The following is a 21684-nucleotide window of genomic DNA, read 5'->3' as shown; positions in this document are numbered from 1 at the left end:
CCCTCTAGACACTCTATCAAAAGTACACCCTTACAGTGCATTTCGAGGGTCTCGAAAAACCTACCCTAAAGGACGGCACATGCCGTAGGTCGGACCATATGAGTGCCTCTCCGAGCCTTATTCTCACTTTTTTAAATAATTTTGGTCGTGAGAATCCATTCGCAACATGCTAAAAAAGCAAATCGTTATGGATACGAGGTTGCTGTAATGCCTGAACATAGTTTAAATGGGTTGGAACATTCCAAATAAGGATCCAGTTTTTTTTTACAGCAGGCTCATAAATCTACGTCACAAAAAACGTCAAATTTGACAACAAAAGGTCTTGAAAACAATCCCTGGCCGAAACATATTGGACATTTCTAGAATGTAATGGTATTTTTCTCTCGATCATCCGTAGTCTGAATAGCAGACCTCAGAAATACTTCCTATGTAAGAAATCTATTCGCTAGAGGATGAGCAGAAGCCTAGATCATCAGATTATCCGTTAAAATTATCCACTATTTTCCAGACATTCAGTCCATGCAAGGTATTTGCATAGTTTTTACAAAGAACACAAATTCGGATGTACGCATGCCTAAAAAGGGAGAGCTTTACAGATGTAAATTGTTTTTGATACTTGGTTTACCATGTTTTTTGAAAGCTCCATTCATCCTCTCCTCGCAGAAAAAAGGGAATTTGCTTTCAATCAATATGATATTAAAAATATTTTCAAAATCATTACAATAACTTATATTTACAGAGTAGAATACCGAGCAATGTATTCTTAGCTATATGTTTCACTGCGTTTTTTTACGACGGGCTTTTTGACATCTTTTATCTGTGATTCTTCGTTTTCTCGTCCAACATCTTCTCAATTCTGTAACATACATGGAATAAAAGAAGTATAGGTTAAGTTGGATGGGATATTTTCTCCGATGCTTTTTTTCCTTCACCGTATTCTTGTATTAATCAAAAAATATGGCTGTTTTTCTATAAAAAATTGGGATGAAAAATTGGTCAAAAAGCACTATTTTCAAGATAAGACAATATTTTCAAGAGACAAAAAGCTTTTAGAAAAATTTTCCGAAAATCTATTTTTAGTTTGGTGAAAGATACACCGTCTACCGCAAAAAAAATTCAAATAATTTTTTCTTCGCCGAAAATAAGCTCTTCAAAATTGAAATACTATTCTTCGCAAAAGTCTTCATTTTCTTCTTCATCAAATTTTTTCATTGCGATTCTCAAATTTTCAGACTCAAGGATAATTGGACTAACAGAAAATGTATAGCATTTTTGTGTGAAAATGTATAACAGTTTTGTGTGCTACATCAAGTAGAAATTTATATATTGAAAATTCACTATGGTTGGAACCTTAAGGTACATGTTCACGCTAATTAATACATAGGCTCGCTAAGATTTCGCCGGCATAGAATCTAGAATTCACATGAGTTAATTTTTTATTCGCCAGGCTACCAAAAACAAAGCAAAACTCCTGCTGCGAGTGTCAAATTTGTGTAGCAAAGTAAGTCATTAAAATCAAAAATTTAAAAGCTAAATTACAGATTAGACAGAATCTCATGCTTCACTCATAGTAGACTATGCAATAGTCTAAGACGAATTTCATCTAAGAGGAACAAACGTGAAGACGGGAATTTTTTTGGGGGTAGCTGTTGTCACAGACTCTATCCGCCGCGCAACATATTACGTTTTATAATATACAAACAATACAATAATATATCATGATGATATATTATACGGACGATAGCATCGTCTACACTCATAGATACTTTCAGATCAAGGAACTCCTTTTTCTTTGAAGTGTATACAATACATCTATGGCGCATTATTCATAAATGTTTGATATTTTGTTCTGAAAATAAAACCCTTGTCTCAGCAACCTGACAAGAACTTTCTGTAGTCCTTTCTTGCGTGGTTTGATACTGTTCTCCTCATGCGTCATCCTCACGACGAGAAGGATTTCTCAAAAAGTTTTTCCGGAATCAAGCAGGATGAAAGTCGAAACAAATCTTTGAACACATGATAACGTTCACTAAAAGGAAAGATTGTTGATGGAAATCGAAAAAAGTAAATGAACAATTTCTTCTATTAGATCTTTCTTGTATCGGGCAAACAGTTTTTCATATATTTTAAGAATTTAATTCATCAATGAATATTTATGTATAGACGTTTTGATCTTAAAAAACTTTTAATTAAGATTTCTTTAAAAACCGTAAGCGGACGCTCTGTAGGTAATAGTATCCCGATGAGCCTACAGTTCCGCGTTTTACTCCAATTTGGCGATAAACTAAACTCAAATGCACGACTAAAATAAAAAAGGACATAGAACGCGAGGTTAAAACTGTCCGTGAGATTGAAGTCAAGTCATCCTAAAGACAACTGTATATTCAAAACATTAGAAAATATAAATTTTTCTCTTGATTTTATTCACTTCTGGTGTATTTTTCAGCAATGTAAAGGCCTAATTTGTCGGTAAACTTAAGCCCCCCATATCCATTTTCGATTTCAATCTCCCTCGATTTGATTATCTGATTATTTTCAGCGGGGACAACAATTAGAGTATAACTTTCCACTGAGGACGTTATTTTGGCTAATTTTTCCAGTGGGAAAGGGTTCCTAGTAGGTCTGTGAGAAGGGGTGTAGCAATGGCTTCAAAACAAAGCAGCAGTTGCGTCTTTCACTAAAATGATTTATGAAATAGCCTTTATTTTGTGGAATGATCAATAAGTATTTTGGTTAGAGTAGAATATGTATATTTGACCGTGCGTTATCGAAAAATTTCCCTTACATCTCCACTTCATGAAAATTTGATCCAAGTCCATCAACAGATTTAGTAATTGCCATTCGTTCTTAAACGAACCAAACTTTCCTTGATATTGGATGGTCAAAGCTGTTACGAAGGACTCCCAACTCAGCCTTCGTTCACCTTAGGGAAAAAGTCTTTCTTTAGAGTGCAGCCTCATTCGAGAGAGTTTCTCTTTCTGCATATTTACAAAAACAATAGAAAACCTATCTGAAGATGTTTACGAATGCCAATCGAGGAACCTAATTCGTGTCAGAGAATGAATTCTTTTTGAGATATTATCGAGGAAAAAAATGTCGGGGTTTTAATACACTCTTCTCGAGATGCATAAATTTATTGTTGTCCTTGTTTTCAAACAGGTTTCATTGCTATAAAATTACATATTCACAATAATAATTGTGTTGTTTATACCTCATGAGACATTTTGAATTTCAAGTACTTTTGTTTTAGAGTTAATGTTTGCCTTTTGGGAATTTAAATTGCTTTAAATGTATAATTTCATAGCAATGAAATCTGTTTGAAAACGAGGACAACAATAAATTTATGTATCTCGAGAAGAGTGTATTAGTCAGGGAAAAATTTCGTCACCTAGAGGCATTTTCGTCACTTTTCCCCAACCAAAATTTTCAAATTCGTCACTTCCATCCGACTAAATTGTCCAAATGAGATGGTTTCCTTCACTAGCTCGAAAATGTAACTCACAATTCGACGTTTAAAGCAGCAATTTCGGTTATTAAAGGCGTATAACATTTGGATTTGAATTTAGGTTGGGGGAAAAAAATCGAGTAAAACTTTGGTCGGGGATAAAAAAATCGGGTAAAAGTTTTGGTCGGGTGATAAAATGCTGGGAATAAATTCCGTCGGGGAAAGATTTCGTCACCCCTTCAAAATTTTTGTCACCATAGGTCTATGTTGTCACTTTCTCCTAAAATTTTTTTCCCCGATAAGGTATGTAAAGATGACGCGTCTATTTTTTGCTTACAAAGCACAATCAACCGAAGAGAGTAGGTATAATGTGAGAGTTTGAACACAATGGGTATTGTTAACATGAATAGAAATGAATGGGTATTGTTAACGTGAATAGAACACAATGGGTATTGTTAACATGAATAAAAATGAATAGGCATTGTGTTAGACCAGAAATGAATAGGCATTGTGTTAGACCAAAAATGAATAGGCATTGTGTTAGAGCAGAAATGAATAGGCATTGTGTTAGAGCAGAAATGAATAGGCATTGTGTTAGAGCAGAAATGAATAGGCATTGTGTTAGAATAGAAATGGATAGGTATTGTGTTTACTTTAAGTCGATAAATTTAAAACGACGAGGCATGAGTAGAGCTGAAAATGAATAAGCATTGTTTTATATTGCACTTTGATTAAAACACCAAACATGAGCAGAAATGAATAGGCATTGTGTTAGACCAGAAATGAATAGGCATTGTGTTAGAGCAGAAATGAATAAGCATTGTGTTAGAGCAGAAATGAATAGGCATTGTGTTGGAATAGAAATGGATAAGTATTGTGTTTACTTTAAGTCGTTAAATTTAAAACGACGAGGCATGAGTAGAGCTGAAAATGAATAAGCATTGTTTTATATTGCGCTTTGATTAAAACACTAACATGAGCAGAAATGAATAGGTATTGTGTTAGAGCAGAAATGAATAGACATTGTGTTAGAGTGAAAATGAATAGGCATTGTGTTTGAGTAGAAATGAATAGGCATTGTGTTTATTTTAAATCGTTAAATTTTAAAACGACGAGGCATGAGACAGTGGTGTATCTAGGAATTTTGCAAAGTAGGTCAAAAATTTGAAGCCGAGTGGTTGCAAGTGCTTGGAAAGTCTATATTCATGCATCTCGCGTTTATTATTTTTCATTTCATCGCTATCTGGAGTTATTCTATGCAATATTCCACTTTTGTTGTATCGCACTCGTACTTTGCAAATTATGAGAAAATTTTTACTCAAAAACAGGGTTATTCTCACGTTTTCACCACCTTTTTACGCTAATTAACCGCTTGTGGTAAAAAAATAGATTCTGATGTGGAGCAATGTCTGTTTCCCCAAACAAGAATATAGATGAGTTATAGTTGAGTTTATAGGCCTATATATCCCTAAAATTAATTTTTATGTTTTGAATTGAATAGGAAGTAATTAAATGGTGTCAAATCATTTCAGATATTCATTTTCGCTCACAACAACAACCAAAAAGCAGGTAAAAACAAAGTATTAAAAGACTTTGAAAAATGCTTCGTTTTTGCTAAAAAATAACCATTATTAGTTCAACTTAAAGCAGTGACAACTGGTGCTGATGCTTAATACCCTGACTATCAATTCTTAGCAATCAATCCACAAGAATTAAAGCTATAAGATCAGTTAAGAAAGTCACTTTGAATTTCACAAAATTTCAGATCAAACTCAAAAGTTAACTGGATCGCTTCAGCCAATCTCAGCTCTGTAAACTGAGCTTCTCTCAATAATAAACTGTAAAAGAGATCAGTTAGGAATGTGAATTTAGTATTGTTTTTTTATAAACTCGACAGAGAAGCTGTACGTAGGCCTCATAGCTATTTGCCCGATTTTTTCAGAGATTTTAATAGGTCGTTTCAGTCATTTCTAGCTATGTCTCTCGGCTTCATATTATCTCTAAATGAAAGGCGCCAGAAATATAAGCAGTCATTGAAGGTCATTACACGTGAATTTTGAGAGAAGTTGAGCTCGGTAATAATATGATCCCGATTTGCTAGGGCGGAAGAGGTCAAAAAGGGTGTTTCTAAGTCACTCGGGCGGGGCGATATGGGTCGGGCGGTATTAAAAAGGTTTTCAGATTATCAAAATAAAAGCCTCTAAATAGCGAAAGGTTCACGCGCAAAACATTAGGGAGGGCAAAACTGCGGAGATAAATCTTTAAGTCAAAGTTTTAACTACCGCACGCATAAAATTGGTAAAGTTGATACGCAAGACATGGCATCTGAAGGAGAAGTATCATAAAAGGAATAAGAAAGCCTGTTTCACAATTTTTCATAATTTCCAATTTCTCGGAACTATGCATCTTGACCTACTTGACCTACCCTGAATACGCCTCTGTGAGAAGAGCTGAAAATGAATAAGCATTGTTTTTCACTTTTTTAAAGTAAATCAAGATATAATTTTTGTGCTTTGATTAAAACACAACCTATAAAAGGATGAAAATTGCTCATGTTTTTTTCTCAGTTTTTACCTTTTCAAAGTTGGAGAGCTGTTAAAGGAATAAACAAAATGGCGACTTTTAAAGAAGATACTTCAAACACCAAATGATATGAACAACATTGGCGACAAGGCATCATATGGAACGCCGGAGGCGTTCCTCGCCCAGCGATTTCAGTTAATGATGTGAATTGGAAGAAAAAATCCAAGGGATTATATAATCTCAAATAAAGATTAGTTAATCCCAAAGAGGGATTGGGTAATCTAATAAAGGGATTCGGTAATCTCTAAAAGATTTACTTGAATCAGGTAATTACAAAGAGGGATTAGGAAATCTTATAATAGGGGTTAGGTGATCTGAGATAAGGATTAGCTCGAATTAGATAAACCCAAACAGAGATTAGGTGATCCCAAACAGAGATTAAGTGAAGGATTAGGTAATCTTAAACAGGGATTAGGTGATCTCCAAAACATATTAATATGGGTTCAGTATAATCCCAATTAAAGATTAGGTAATCTTAAACATGGATTAGGTGATCTCAAAAAGGATAGCCTTAGATTCAGTATAATCCCAATTAAAGATTAGGTAATATTTAATAGGGATTAATTAATCCCAAACAAAAATTAGGTGAAAGTCCCAAAATGATTAATAGAACAGACTAGAAATGTAGAAAAAGATCAAGCTAGCTTAGTCTCAAAATCGATTGTAAAGAAAAGAAAAAAAAGACACGAGCGTATTCAATTGAAGAAGAAGAATCCAAGATCCTAAAGAGAAACCCGATATCGGATTCCTCTTGCATTTGGACTATAAATTGGCAAGAAAAGATTCCATTTCTTCATAATGTTTAAAACCAAGGGCGACGATGTATGAATGTGACGATTGCGAAAAGACCTTACAGAGATTAGATAATCCTAAACAGAGATTAAGTGAAGGATTAGGTAATCTTAAACAGTGATTAGGTGATCTCCAAAACATATTAACATGGATTCAGTATAGTCCCAATTAAAGATTAGGTAATCTTAAACATGGGTTAGGTGATCTCAAAAAGGATTGCCTTAGATTAGGTAATCCCAAAGAGGGATTAGGTAATCTTTAATAGGGATTAGGTAATCCCAAACAAAAATTAGGTGAAAGTCCCAAAATGATTAATAAAATAAAGTGACGCAACACTTGAATGAGCCTCAAATAACTTCAAAAAAATTCATTCTTTACAGTTAAAAATAAGACATCATTGTTTTCTTTAATCACAATTACTGATGCTTTGGTCATTTTGTTATTACAATACTCCATTTTATTTATATTTATACATTTCTTCTAGCTTTTTGTTAAAGTGCTAACATCCTTGTCCTGTTACGTTTATTCTTAAACAACGTAGCTGAAACTTAGAGCATCATATATATTATCATGATGTTTCAGTAACCCTACCTTACGCTAAATGCTTGACCTCGGGTGAAATGATTGACCCAAATAAATAAAATACAAGTATAATCTAATCAGAGAGCAATATATTCAGAGCTTTAATGAAAATACAAGTGTCCATTACAGAGATCGATTCGTTTCATTCATTCATTAACATCATTTGAAAATTGAATTATTTGTCGATGAATCAAAGACCGACGTTTTTCAATGGCAAAATCCAATGCTTCCTCAAAGTCCATATCTTCTTCGTCTCTAACTCTTTGCAAAGTTTGCATGATGGCTTTATGAGCTTTTTTATAAATTTCATTAATTGATAACCAGTCTCTTTGCATTCGTTGAACATGGTTTCCCAGATATTTATCGTTTCTTCATCACCTTGAGATTGTTCACTGTCATCAGAATCTTCATCATTGGACATTGAATCGCTGTCTGAATAATCCTCATCTTCTTCCTCTTCAGATTCTTCAGGGTGGGCTTTTGCAGCATGGCGATTGTAATTGCTTTTTGTGGAAAAGGTCTTTTCGCAATCGTCACATTCATACATCATCGCCCTTGGTTTTAAACATTATGAAGAAATGGAATCTTTTCTTGCCAATTTATAGTCCAAATGCAAGAGGAATCCGATATCGGGTTTCTCTTTAGGATCTTGGATTCTTCTTCTTCAATTGAATACGCTCGTGTCTTTTTTTTCTTTTCTTTACAATCGATTTTGAGACTAAGCTAGCTTGATCTTTTTCTACATTTCTAGTCTGTTCTATTAATCATTTTGGGACTTTCACCTAATTTTTGTTTGGGATTAATTAATCCCTATTAAAGATTACCTAATCTTTAATTGGGATTATACTGAATCTAAGGCTATCCTTTTTGAGATCACCTAATCCATGTTTAAGATTACCTAATCTTTAATTGGGATTATACTGAACCCATATTAATATGTTTTGGAGATCACCTAATCCCTGTTTAAGATTACCTAATCCTTCACTTAATCTCTGTTTGGGATCACCTAATCTCTGTTTGGGTTTATCTAATTCGAGCTAATCCTTATCTCAGATCACCTAACCCCTATTATAAGATTTCCTAATCCCTCTTTGTAATTACCTGATTCAAGTAAATCTTTTAGAGATTACCGAATCCCTTTATTAGATTACCCAATCCCTCTTTGGGATTAACTAATCTTTATTTGAGATTATATAATCCCTTGGATTTTTTCTTCCAATTCACATCATTAACTGAAATCGCTGGGCGAGGAACGCCTCCGGCGTTCCGTACGATGCCTTGTCGCCAATGTTGTTCATATCATTTGGTGTTTGAAGTATCTTCTTTAAAAGTCGCCATTTTGTTTATTCCTTTAACAGCTCTCCAACTTTGAAAAGGTAAAAACTGAGAAAAAAACATGAGCAATTTTCATCCTTTTATAGGTTGTGTTTTAATCAAAGCACAAAAATTATATCTTGATTTACTTTAAATAAGTGAAAAACAATGCTTATTCATTTTCAGCTCTTCTCACAGAGGCGTATTCAGGGTAGGTCAAGTAGGTCAAGATGCATAGTTCCGAGAAATTGGAAATTATGAAAAATTGTGAAACAGGCTTTCTTATTCCTTTTATGATACTTCTCCTTCAGATGCCATGTCTTGCGTATCAACTTTACCAATTTTATGCGTGCGGTAGTTAAAACTTTGACTTAAAGATTTATCTCCGCAGTTTTGCCCTCCCTAATGTTTTGCGCGTGAACCTTTCGCTATTTAGAGGCTTTTATTTTGATAATCTGAAAACCTTTCTAATACCGCCCGACCCATATCACCCCGCCCGAGTGACTTAGAAACACCCTTTTTGACCTCTTCCGCCCTAGCAAATCGGGATCATATTATTACCGAGCTCAACTTCTCTCAAAATTCACGTGTAATGACCTTCAATGACTGCTTATATTTCTGGCGCCTTTCATTTAGAGATAATATGAAGCCGAGAGACATAGCTAGAAATGACTGAAACGACCTATTAAAATCTCTGAAAAAATCGGGCAAATAGCTATGAGGCCTACGTACAGCTTCTCTGTCGAGTTTATAAAAAAACAATACTAAATTCACATTCCTAACTGATCTCTTTTACAGTTTATTATTGAGAGAAGCTCAGTTTACAGAGCTGAGATTGGCTGAAGCGATCCAGTTAACTTTTGAGTTTGATCTGAAATTTTGTGAAATTCAAAGTGACTTTCTTAACTGATCTTATAGCTTTAATTCTTGTGGATTGATTGCTAAGAATTGATAGTCAGGGTATTAAGCATCAGCACCAGTTGTCACTGCTTTAAGTTGAACTAATAATGGTTATTTTTTAGCAAAAACGAAGCATTTTTCAAAGTCTTTTAATACTTTGTTTTTACCTGCTTTTTGGTTGTTGTTGTGAGCGAAAATGAATATCTGAAATGATTTGACACCATTTAATTACTTCCTATTCAATTCAAAACATAAAAATTAATTTTAGGGATATATAGGCCTATAAACTCAACTATAACTCATCTATATTTCTTGTTTGGGGGAAACAGACATTGCTCCACATCAGAATCTATTTTTTTACCACAAGCGGTTAATTAGCGTAAAAAGGTGGTGAAAACGTGAGAATAACCCTGTTTTTGAGTAAAAATTTTCTCATAATTTGCAAAGTACGAGTGCGATACAACAAAAGTGGAATATTGCATAGAATAACTCCAGATAGCGATGAAATGAAAAATAATAAACGCGAGATGCATGAATATAGACTTTCCAAGCACTTGCAACCACTCGGCTTCAAATTTTTGACCTACTTTGCAAAATTCCTAGATACACCACTGTCTCATGCCTCGTCGTTTTAAAATTTAACGATTTAAAATAAACACAATGCCTATTCATTTCTGCTCTAACACAATACCTATTCATTTCTGCTCATGTTAGTGTTTTAATCAAAGCGCAATATAAAACAATGCTTATTCATTTTCAGCTCTACTCGTCATGCCTCGTCGTTTTAAAATTTAACGATTTAAAGTAAACACAATACCTATTCATTTCTATTCTAACACAATACCTATCCATTTCTGCTCATGTTCAGTGTTTTAATAAAAGCGCAATATAAAACAATGCTTATTCATTTTTGGTCTAACACAATGCCTATTCATTTTTGGTCTAACACAATGCCTATTCATTTTTGGTCTAACACAATGCTTACTCATTTTTGGTCTAACCCAATGCCTATTCATTTTCTGCTCTAACACAATACCTATTCATTTCTATTCTAACACAATGCCTATTCATTTCTGCTCATGATAGTGTTTTAATCAAAGCGCAATATAAAACAATGCTTATTCATTTTCAGCTCTACTCATGCCTCGTCGTTTTAAATTTAACGACTTAAAGTAAACACAATACCTATCCATTTCTATTCTAACACAATGCCTATTCATTTCTACTCTATCACAATGCCTATTCATTTCTGCTCTAACATAATGCCTATTCGTTTTTGGTCTAACACAATGCCTATTCATTTTTGGTCTAACACAATGCCTATTCATTTCTGGTCTAACACAATGCCTATTCATTTCTGCTCATGTTTGGTGTTTTAATCAAAGTGCAATATAAAACAATGCTTATTTATTTTCAGCTCTACTCATGCCTCGTCGTTTTAAATTTATCGACTTAAAGTAAACACAATACCTATTAATTTCTATTCTAACACAATGCCTATTCACTTTTGGTCTAACACAATGCCTATTCATTTCTGCTTTAACACAATGCCTATTCATTTCTGCTCTAACACAATGCCTATTCATTTTTGGTCTAACACAATGCCTATTTGTTTCTGCTCTAACACAATGCCTATTCATTTTTATTCATGTTAACAATACCCATTGTGTTCTATTCACGTTAACAATACCCATTCATTTCTATTCATGTTAACAATACCCATTGTGTTCAAACTCTCACATTATACCTACTGAAGAGTTTCTCAAAATATGTACGTGCGCGGCATGATGGTGGAGGGAAACTGAAATTTCTTTTGTTTGAAAATGCTTAGTAAGAAAACGGTAGGGGAGATACGTTATATGATATCCCTGAACGTTAAAATGATATTATGGAACTTTCATGTTTTTTGGATTAAGGGAATAAAAAACAGACCTTTTGCTAGAAGTTGATCATAAATCCTTGTATCAGTGATTTCTTTCAAAGTATCCTACAAGATAAGTTTTACAATTTATTCTAAACACTACTAACACCAACAGATGATTGTGTTTTGCTAGTACTAAGTTATTATTTACATTTCAAGTCTAAAAATTTAAAATAGGTACAAATACTCCAATAGTCTAAGACTTTGGTAAGACTTTGGTCTCTATAACTCGAATACGCACGGGGAACACAAAATTTGTTTGAGTTATGGAGTAAGGTTTATAAAACTAAAAAACTTGTTCGAGTTAAGGAAACATTCGAGTTATAGAGGCTCAACTTAAAGAGACTTCACTATAGCTGATTGAATTGAGGTTAGTTACCTGGAATTCCTGTGAATTTTCCTTTGACGTTGGTTGGCTAATAAATGCCTTCGAAAAGTTGTTTAAAAAATCTTGGACGATTTCATTTGAGCTTTCGTAAAGCTCTTTTAACCATTCCTAAAATGGAAAATTAAATTTAATAATTTCTGTCTAAATAAGACGATAAGGTTGGTTAAAGACTTTTTACGCTATTTCACAACCCTTTCAGCCAGTGGGGATAATAATAACAGACTGAAACTCGATACGGATTGATATTTCTTTGGGCGGGGATTTAAATTCATTGGGGATGGGCAAAATAGCATAATAGTTTGCACTGCAGATTGGTTTATCAGATTATTTTGAGTGGGGACAAAAATTGAAGTATAATTTTCCACTGGGGACGGAATTCTGGCCAGTTTTTCCAGTGGGAAGGGGTCCCAGTGGGCCTGTGAGAAGGGGGTGTTATTTCTTATGATATAGGAAGGAGGCACGTATCTTATGCTGACAAAGCAGAATAAAAAAGAAAATGAGGTTGATTAAGCCAATAGTCGAATAAGTTTCACACAACCCACGTTCTCATTATTCCCTTAAGGTGAATTTTTTTAAAGTAATGATTCAACTTGCTTATTCAGCCATTTTAACCCGACTTTCGGAATTCGTATTTTTTTGCCAGCGCTGTGTCTCCAATACTCTAGCAACATGTCTAAGAACTTTTTATAATGTCCATCGGCCTCAATAGTCTAGTCTGTAAGTTGCGAATTTCATAACAATCCTGCATTTGGTGACAAAGCATAAAGTTTTGCACATACATGACTAATGATATTCTGACAAAGGATTGACGGGGGCACTCCCAAAAATCAACTAATTGCCGACTAGCCATTATGATTTTCTTAGAGTATCTAAAACTATCAAGTATCATATAACGTTGGAAGGGAAGTAAACTTGCACTCTACCATGTCTACCACGCCATCGAATTAAGAGCGAGTTTACATGAACGAATACATATTCGAGATAAATCGACATAAAGCAAAGTTGAAAATCACCGTCCACTTTGCTCGACGACGGTAAAAACATCAAAATACTGTTGTCTGTTTGTGAGCAAACGAGGTATAGGTATACCAACTATCGACTTTGTTTTGTGTCGATTTCACTTACTGTCACACTCAATATCCTCCAATACTTAAACTCGCTACTAATTCTTTTGATCCCATGAAAGCAAAAATTTGACTTTAGTTTCACTTTCATTCTTACATTGACGCGATCAAAGAGAGATTCTTTAGTTTCCGTATCTTCAATCTTCTCCAATGTCTCAGGATCTTTCTTGAAAACTTCACTGTAATGTTTTTGGTTGTGTAGAATGCGGCTCTCCTAAGACGTAATGATGTAAGAACCTGGGGTATTAAGTTCGCTAGCTGCCGAGTATGTCCGAGCTAAAGTTCCCAAATCGACACGGTTGTACCGATAATTTTATCGGTTCCAGTGAAGTCAACACCAAAATACTGACAGTTTTTTCAGGAATTTTTGTGCCGATTACAAAAAACAAGTTAACTGAAAAATATAGCAGCAGTACAAGAGTAAACTCCGATGCAGCTCTGAGTATGGCTAAAGAAAATGAATGAAAACATGAAATTTTGCTTTTTGCTCGCTTACCTTTTTGATGCCAATCTTGTTTTCGATCATTCGAAATTGAAAACTTTCGAAACCGGATGATTGACCCAGATGTGATCTGAATGGAAAGAGGTGTGAAAAGAGTAGTGTTTATGAGAAGCAAAATTCAAGCTTTTATATTTTTTCTTTAAGTGAGCTCTGGAAAAAACAATAATTATAAGTCTTAAGGAAATTAAAAAAATGAAGCTGTGCTCTAGACGATCGTAGAAATACTCAAGACCAAGTAATAGACCTGTTGAACATTCCTTATCATAAAATAGATTAGAAACAATTACCTGAAGTTGACGAATTCAAGGGGATTGAGCGTTTCCATGACTTTCATTTGATCACACAGCACTTCAAACATTTTGATGATTCTATCCAACCTTTCTATGATAAGCATGATATTCTGATGGACCTGTAGCGTGCAAAGATACAAGTCACAATTTAGCCTTTTTTTATATAAAATTCGTGTTTTGAGTACATGATATCTTTCTACCCCGACATGGGTGCTCCGCTGAGGTTCGAAAAATGGACCCTACGTGGGACTGGTTTTGAAAATTTGCCAAAATTTGAGGAAAAAAGGGTCACAAAATTTTCTCATAATTTTCTACTTTTTACACAAATGTTCCAAAATGGCACCCTACGAGGGACTAATTTTTCTATTTTGGTGTTTTTGCGACCCTACCTGGGACTCGTGGAGGTTAAAAAAGGTACCCTGACCAGCGGCACATCCCCGTAACCCATTTTGCCTTAGTACTCTCCCAGGTTTTCTAAGTCACTGTAGTAATCATTGAACACACTTTTGCGAATTGGAGCTAACTTGTTTAGCTCGGCCTTTTAAGCTATTGTGTTTCTCAATTTCCCACCCTCCCTTCCACACTTGGAGTTAGGGAGGGACATAGTACCCTTTTTCTCTCTCTCATTTCAGGATGATTGGCGCCGACGTTCGCGGCAGAAGTTCGGGGACGCACAAGCAGCCGTAGTGCAGCTAGTCCCAGCCAGTTCTTTTTTCACAAAAACAAGGCCGGAACTTCGAAGCTATATATAAACCCTAAAAATGTTTTGATTTTGGTGAAACTTTTCTCAGTTGACATATGAGAGAATATTTGTAGTGACGTGTATAGTTGACTCTCTCTAAATCGAGCTTCAAGGAATATTCTTCGAATTAGAGAAAAATTAGAATTAGGAGAAAATTTTATACTAATTTCCAAAATTGAGGGGACCAATGTTTTAGTTCGAATTACAAGAAGATTCGAATTACAGAAGTTCGAATTTAAAAGGTTTGACTGTTTTTTCCTTTTTTGAAAATTTTGACTTATTACAAAAGCAAGGCTGAAACTTTGAAACATTCAATCGTACCAGGCGACAAAAGAATGCATCAAATTGACTTTAGATAGTTTAGACTTTTCTGTCTGTCGTTTTTTTGACAAAAATGAGGGGAGCAAAGGTCGACCGTTCAAAATCAAAGCTCACTTAAGTGGGGGTTTGCGATTTCCGAAATACCGAATAATTTTGCCAAAATTTCCGAAATTCCGTAAAAAATACGTGCAATTCCGGTACCGATTTTTTGGGTATTTTTCCTTGTTTTGACTCATTTTCCATCAAATTTGATTTTTCATGTATAAATTCCGAAAAAGAGGGATAAAAACTTTATAATACCGAAATTTCGAAGCAAAAATTCATGGATTTCCGATACCGAAACAATTTCAGGATTCCAAAATACTGAAGGAATTTTGCCCGATTTCCGCAATTCCAAAGAAAAAAGGGTGGATTTCTGCAATTCCGAAATAAAGTACGCTCCCCACACTTAACTGCTAGGGATAGAAACTTGATATTTTATTGTTGAAGACATATCATATGTTTTGCTTTTCAGATAAAGCTAGAAATTTTAGCAGCACAAACCTTGTGTTCCATGAATATGACTTGTATAGAGTCGAGCTCTGTGATGATCTGCCGGAACCATAATTCAGTGACTGTGAATAACAAATTACAAATTCGTTGATTTTGTTGAAGATTCTTTACTGGTTAGCTTGTGATTTTTTATACCAAGCTATGTAACTTCAATACATCTCCAAAACTAAAGCCAACTGACTTTTAAAAGAAGCAATCCAAAACTAAAGCCAACTGACTTTTAAAAGAAGCAATCCAAAACTAAAGCCAACTGACTTTTAAAAAAAGCAAAAGCCAAAAGCTTTTTAAAAACTATAAATCTTTCCCTTGTAGTCGCAAAACAAATCTTCCTTAACAACATTTCCTTATTATTGAATTTTTACAAACAAACACTGGCGTGAATCCAATGAATAGCATGGTTTGAGCTATGAGTTTGAACTTCTAATATCACAATGACCCGGGGGGGGTACTAGGTTTGCGAGGTGACGGGTATGTCCGAGCCAAAAATCAAAAATCGACCCTTTGAGAGACAAAATTTTAGTGATTGTGGGACCCTTTGAGAGACTTTTTCCTAAATTTTGGTCCATTTTTTCCAGATTTTGGCTTGATTTTCACCAAATTTTGGTCAAAATTTTTGGAAATCGTGACCCTTTGAGAGAGAAATTTTAGATTTTCGTGATTTTGGGACCCTTTCAGAGACTAACTTTTGAATTTGTACCCCTTTGAGAGACTTTTGAGGAATGAGAAAAGGTACCCTTATGGCTCGCACATACCCGGCACCCATTTTGCCTCAGTACCCCCCCCCCCCTCCGGTACAATGATGACTCGTATGGAACTTTTTTGCTACCAACCAGGACGTTACGATTGTATGTACGTGTGTGTGTGTGTACGATTGAAAAGAAATTTTGGAAGTTAACAAAACATACTTTGGTGATAAGTGTGAAAGAATATTTCATCGTGTCTTCCAGAGTGGTTGGTGATCAACTTCAGCAAAGGGTTTGCCTGAAATATCAAAATGATAGAAATCAGTTCAATTCTTTTTGAAGAAGCGCTATAGTGAATTTCGCAAATGAAAAGTCGTAAACACATATCTCTCTAGAACTCCTTCAGTACTGTACGAAACTAACATTTAAAAATTTTTTAAAGCTGAGATAACGTCAACTTTAAATACAGTTTTCTTGGCTTTTGTTAAAGCAAAATAAGTCGTGTTTGGTTTGCACAATTTATAATTTTTTCTTTTTTATGAATTACTAGTAGGTCTTAATCAAAATTACCGACTGAAATATTGTTCATAACACTGGTAGCTTGGAAATCCATGCCATGATTTCTTCTTTTATACACTGATTGCAAAATGAATAGCATGGTTTTGGCTATGAGTTTAAATTTCCCAGCTGGTTTAAAGACTTTAATTCCCAAGATTAACCTTTATGTTGTCTTTATAGGTGACTTTGTCATCGACTGGTGCTCTATAAAATAGAAATACTATTACTATTGTTTTTAAGAGTCTCAGCAAAAATTCGCTGTTTTCAATTTTAAACCCTGAATTGAGAAGTCAACATGTTTAACAGGTTTGAAATAACTTGTCTTTTTCTACAAAAGGCCTTCTCGTTTAGGGCCTAGTAGGATTATAATTTGAGGTATCTTACATACTGTATTGATCAGCCAAAGATTTGGAAAAGAGCATTATAAAACATTTCTGGTTAAGCAAAACTAACAAAAACGATCCTCAAAACCTACGTCAGTACGATGTAGACAAGTTTTGACGTCAAGTCACAATGGAGACATGGTCTTAAAAAATATTCTGTGATTGAGATGGGGATTTCTTGTCCCTGGGGAGGGGTACTACTCTTGCCGACCAACGGGGGTGCTCCGCCGAGGTTTGAAAAATGGACCCTACGTGGGACTCGTTTTTTTAAAAATGTTACCGAAATTTGCGAAAAAAGTGATCCTGAATGGGACTGATTTTTCTATTTTGGTGTTTTTGCGACCCTACCTGGGACCTGTGAAGGTTAAAAAGGGTACCCTGACCAGCAGCGCATCCCCGTAACCCATGTTGCTCTAGTACCCCTCCCCCGGGGTTTTCGTACTCTAATCCATTATTGCGAAGACAAGACAAACTAACTATATTTGGAATACGAAACTTAAAATTCAAAAGAGATATGGAGATTGTTGGACAATGATGATTCTAATTTAAGCATCTTAGTATCTACTTACCGTTCAATCTGGCCAGAAGCATCATGGACTGTTAATGGACATTTACTACTCGACATCGCAATCAATAATTGTATCTTGAAATATCGAGAAATTAGCCGATCTATTACCCTATTACGTTTTACATGTTTTGTCAAGTTACATAATTCCAACCATTACGGTAGCAAACGTTCGAATCTGTAGAGGCGATTCAATGAAGTAAAAGCCAAAGGGCTAGAAGCGAATTTTAAACCTTTTTCAGGCAAGAAAAAGCGAAGCCTTAGAATATACGTCGTATTTTTTACCACGGTTTGAATTTATCGGTTTCTTTGTTTTCCAGTGATATATTTTTTGAAATCTAGTAGAAAATTCGTATTAAAACCACAAGGCCGCTCAAGACCGCGTAACTTAGGTAGGATTTAGCTGCTTCAAATCCTGCGTAGGAGATTCGCTTCTAACCCTTCGGGCTTTTACTTCATTGGGTGATTCCTTATGCAAATCGAATGTTGACTTCCATAATGGCAGAGATTACGCATTAAAAAAACATGAGAAACCTCCATCAAGTTGTAATCGACCGTCGGAGGCGGTTTTTTTACATTGGTCTTCTAATCTCGTTTTGGTTCTTTGATTTCACTTTGGTACTCACCGTATACATTTTTTCGTTTCAAAATGAATAATCGAGTCTTATCTATTTAAGCGTTGCTACCAGTCAGGAACTATTGCAAATTAGGATAAATGCGAGAGCCTAAATAGGACAAAATCTATATCCTAATTAGGATAAAAGGCAGAAAAACTTGATTTATTGAAGAAACTTTGAGATCCGCGTCGAGATTTGCATGGATTTGAGTAAATTAGAGCTATAGCAAAGGATGCTTGTGATGTTTATCTCTCAGTCAGGGTGCGTTCAGAAGTTATTCAATTTTTAAGCATCGAACTTTCTTAGTGATAACTTTGCTTATGATGATTGTTTTTAAAGAGAATTTTTCAATAGAGATATAGATAAACAAATCAACATAAAAGGGGTTGCGGAACGACCGTTCTGTTTTCGCAAAGCGAAGAAATTTCGACACTAACAAATTATTTTTATAAGTCAAACTTTTATTGATAATGTTTTCCAACTCAACTCTTTCTTTTTTATAAGAATTTTATAAGAACAATACGAGGCTCAAAAATTAAATACGCCGGGTTTTGAAATTGCTCTTCTAAAACAAAAACAATTTCAGGCTCAAAGTGCAAAAAAGGACAGCCAAACCTTTAAAAAAATAAATCTTTTAAATAAGACTTTTATCCCATCTTTTTGTGAGTTTTTGAAACAATTACTTAGCTCTCTATAAAACTTTTACAAAGACAAATTTATCAACAATTCAAAAATTATATTATACATTTCCCTTCAAAATTTAAAAGAAAATAGTGCGTAGTTTAAAAGATGATCTTGAGCTTTTCAGCCATTAGAACCTAGTATACAATCTCTCAAAATGTGCTACCTCTTTATGATATCATTCACTTCAACTGTAGTATCAATTTTCCGAAAAGGAATCAGCAGCCTAGCAATAATTTCCAGTAACTTATCAAGACTAGTGAGATTTTTTGCGTGATGAAATTTTGTCTTTTTGTGAGTCTATTTTTGCGATATTATGTGTTCGGCAAAAAGATGTTCCCAATGTTTCATTTATAAAATCAATCCAAACCAGTCCAAACTAATTTTTTCAAGAACCTTGCCTTGCAGAATAAAATTCAAAAACTTCTATAATTCATATAAGTATATTAAAGTAATGGCCATTACTATTTATTAGGCGGTAATAATAACAAGCGTTATCTACAATCTCACGTAAAAGAGTTTATGAAAATATAAGTTGATTTGCCAGTAAAAAACACTTTTTTGTGAAAGATATCTTGTTTGAAAATATATTCGAGCTAGCATCAAAAGAAACATATAGGTACTTTTATCATTTAAGTTGTCATTTGGGCCAAAGTCATCAATCATGCTTTTGTTATCACTTTATCATACAAATATAAATCGGCATTATTCTAATTGATGATGATCAAGCTCCAATGTTAAACAAAAATCTCTCGAGAGTCAGCAAGCGATAATGGAATCAACAATCAATCAAGCCAAATCAAAATGATTCCATTATCAGATAAATATTGAAGAAATCTTCAATGACGAAAATAGCAACTAGTAATTATCATTTTGATTCTGCTTTCCAGTACAGTCTTCTCTTTTGTCTCGTAAACATTGCACGGAATAACATGGAACTGGCACAATTTATATTCAGCAGGACCATTTTATTATTCTCCATCAATCAAAATCTGTTCATACAGTCATAATGCTATGTATATTTTGGTTTTATGCTGCTTCTTTGTTGTGCTCGTTCACCCACCAAAACTCTGAAACACTGCTGATTCAGCACGACCCTGCCTATGCCCCGGACAGTCCGGGGTTTTTTGATGCGTGCCCGGGGTCCGTATTATTTGTTTTTGAGAGACTACCCCGGACGCCCCAGACAGCCCGCGCGGTCGCTTTTTATAGAATCACTGACCGCACGGGCTTTTTTCTAATTCATTGAAATATTCTTCCGTGGACAAACGCCGTCTTCCAAAAGATCTTGTAATGTCCTGATTTTGGCGTTTCGTGTGTGAGGCCTGTATTTGAACCTTAAAATCTAACCGAAAGCTGAAAAATGGATCCTGATCAGACAGAGAAAGGTAAGTAAAGTTAGTTTTTTTATTTTTAATTAATTTATTAACCTTGCCTAGTTTATAAAAAAAATCTCTCACTTTTTTTGAATTTCACTGTATTTGTGTCTCTATGTTGACTCAATTTTGTGAAAAAACTGTCCGGGGGTTTAAAGTGTGCTCGGCGATATACGTCCGGGGTAAATATATGGCGCAAAAATTGGAGCCCCGGACGTAGGTCCGGGGAAAAAGTTATTTTTTTCAGACCCCAGACATTTGCCCCGGACTGTCCGGGGCATAGGCAGGGTCGTGATTCAGCCAGTCGGCCGATCGGTAGTTAAAAGTCACCACCCATCACATCTCATCAATCAAGCTCCTTCACCTGAACCCTGAAGACAGAAGAGATGAAAATAATTATAGTTAGAGTAAAATGAAATAAACACACGACCCATATGAATAAAAATCCATGAGAAACACATGGCCGAGAAAAAACATTTTGTTTTGTGAGATGAAATCCAATTTTTTAATACAAAAAAGTCAACATAAAGAAAATGTACTAATGTAACATTCCAAAGGTAGTTGAAACTATAAAGGTGAAAAAAAATGAAGATTTACCTTTCAATGGGCCATAATCAGTCCAAAAGTTAATGCATGCACCTCAAAAACCGAAGAGATTCCTTGGTTTTCAGGGCTATCTTTGTTGTTTTGAAAATGAAACGTAGAAAAAAAGACTGGGCCCAGACATCTGGAAGAAGCGGGAAAAAAGCAAAGGAGATAAAGTTTTGGTACTATTACTATTATTTGTACAAAAGTTGCAATTTTCATAAAAGATCTTACATTATAATACTCAAAACATAGATTATATTCTATTGCAATAAATATTTTTACAAAACAGATATTTTTAATAGTGCTACAGAAAATTGATCCCATCCAACACGAAGCAAAGTCGATATGTCACCGTACGGTTTTTTTTGAAAATTTCGTGCATATACAAATTTTTTACGCCACACGCCCAGATCTAGAGAAAGGATGCTACACTCCCTTTCGGGCGCTTCGCGCCCTCAAAACGGTCGTTCCGCAAACAAGTTTGAGCGAATTAAAGTGTCAGAAGTGTTCATTTTCCTTGAAATAAATGTAAATAACGCTCTCTTATCTTATTTGCGGAACGACCGTTTTGAGGGCGCGAAGCGCCCGAAAGGGAGTGTAGCATCCTTTCTCTAGATCTGGGCGTGTGGCGTAAAAAATTTGTATATGCACGAAATTTTCAAAAAAAACCGTACGGTGACATATCGACTTTGCTTCGTGTTGGATGGGATCAATTTTCTGTAGCGCTATTAAAAGTATCTGTTTTGTAAAAATATTTATTGCAATAGAATATGATCT

General features: G+C 34.8%; 1 protein-coding gene across 1 annotated transcript; it reads right to left on the bottom strand.

The window, feature by feature from the left end:
* Positions 1 to 2189: 2189 nt before the first annotated feature.
* On the bottom strand, positions 2190 to 17824 carry LOC136815112 (tryptophan 2,3-dioxygenase-like). Its single transcript, XM_067071551.1, has 11 exons — positions 17650 to 17824; positions 16859 to 16901; positions 16362 to 16437; positions 15448 to 15518; positions 13839 to 13960; positions 13546 to 13621; positions 13147 to 13263; positions 11917 to 12033; positions 11549 to 11603; positions 2786 to 2923; positions 2190 to 2302 (listed from the first exon to the last, which is right to left on the bottom strand). The coding sequence occupies exons 1-11, from the start codon at positions 17703 to 17705 to the stop codon at positions 2190 to 2192; spliced, it is 984 nt and encodes a 327-aa protein (XP_066927652.1). The 5' UTR covers positions 17706 to 17824.
* Positions 17825 to 21684: the final 3860 nt, after the last annotated feature.

Source organism: Clytia hemisphaerica, unplaced genomic scaffold (assembly GCF_902728285.1).
Source record: "Clytia hemisphaerica strain Z4C2 unplaced genomic scaffold, Clytia hemisphaerica genome assembly, whole genome shotgun sequence".
NCBI classification, from domain to species: Eukaryota; Metazoa; Cnidaria; class Hydrozoa; order Leptothecata; family Clytiidae; genus Clytia; species Clytia hemisphaerica.
The sequence above is the reverse complement of the archived record's forward strand: the minus strand, read 5'-3'. Positions and strand labels throughout refer to the sequence as shown.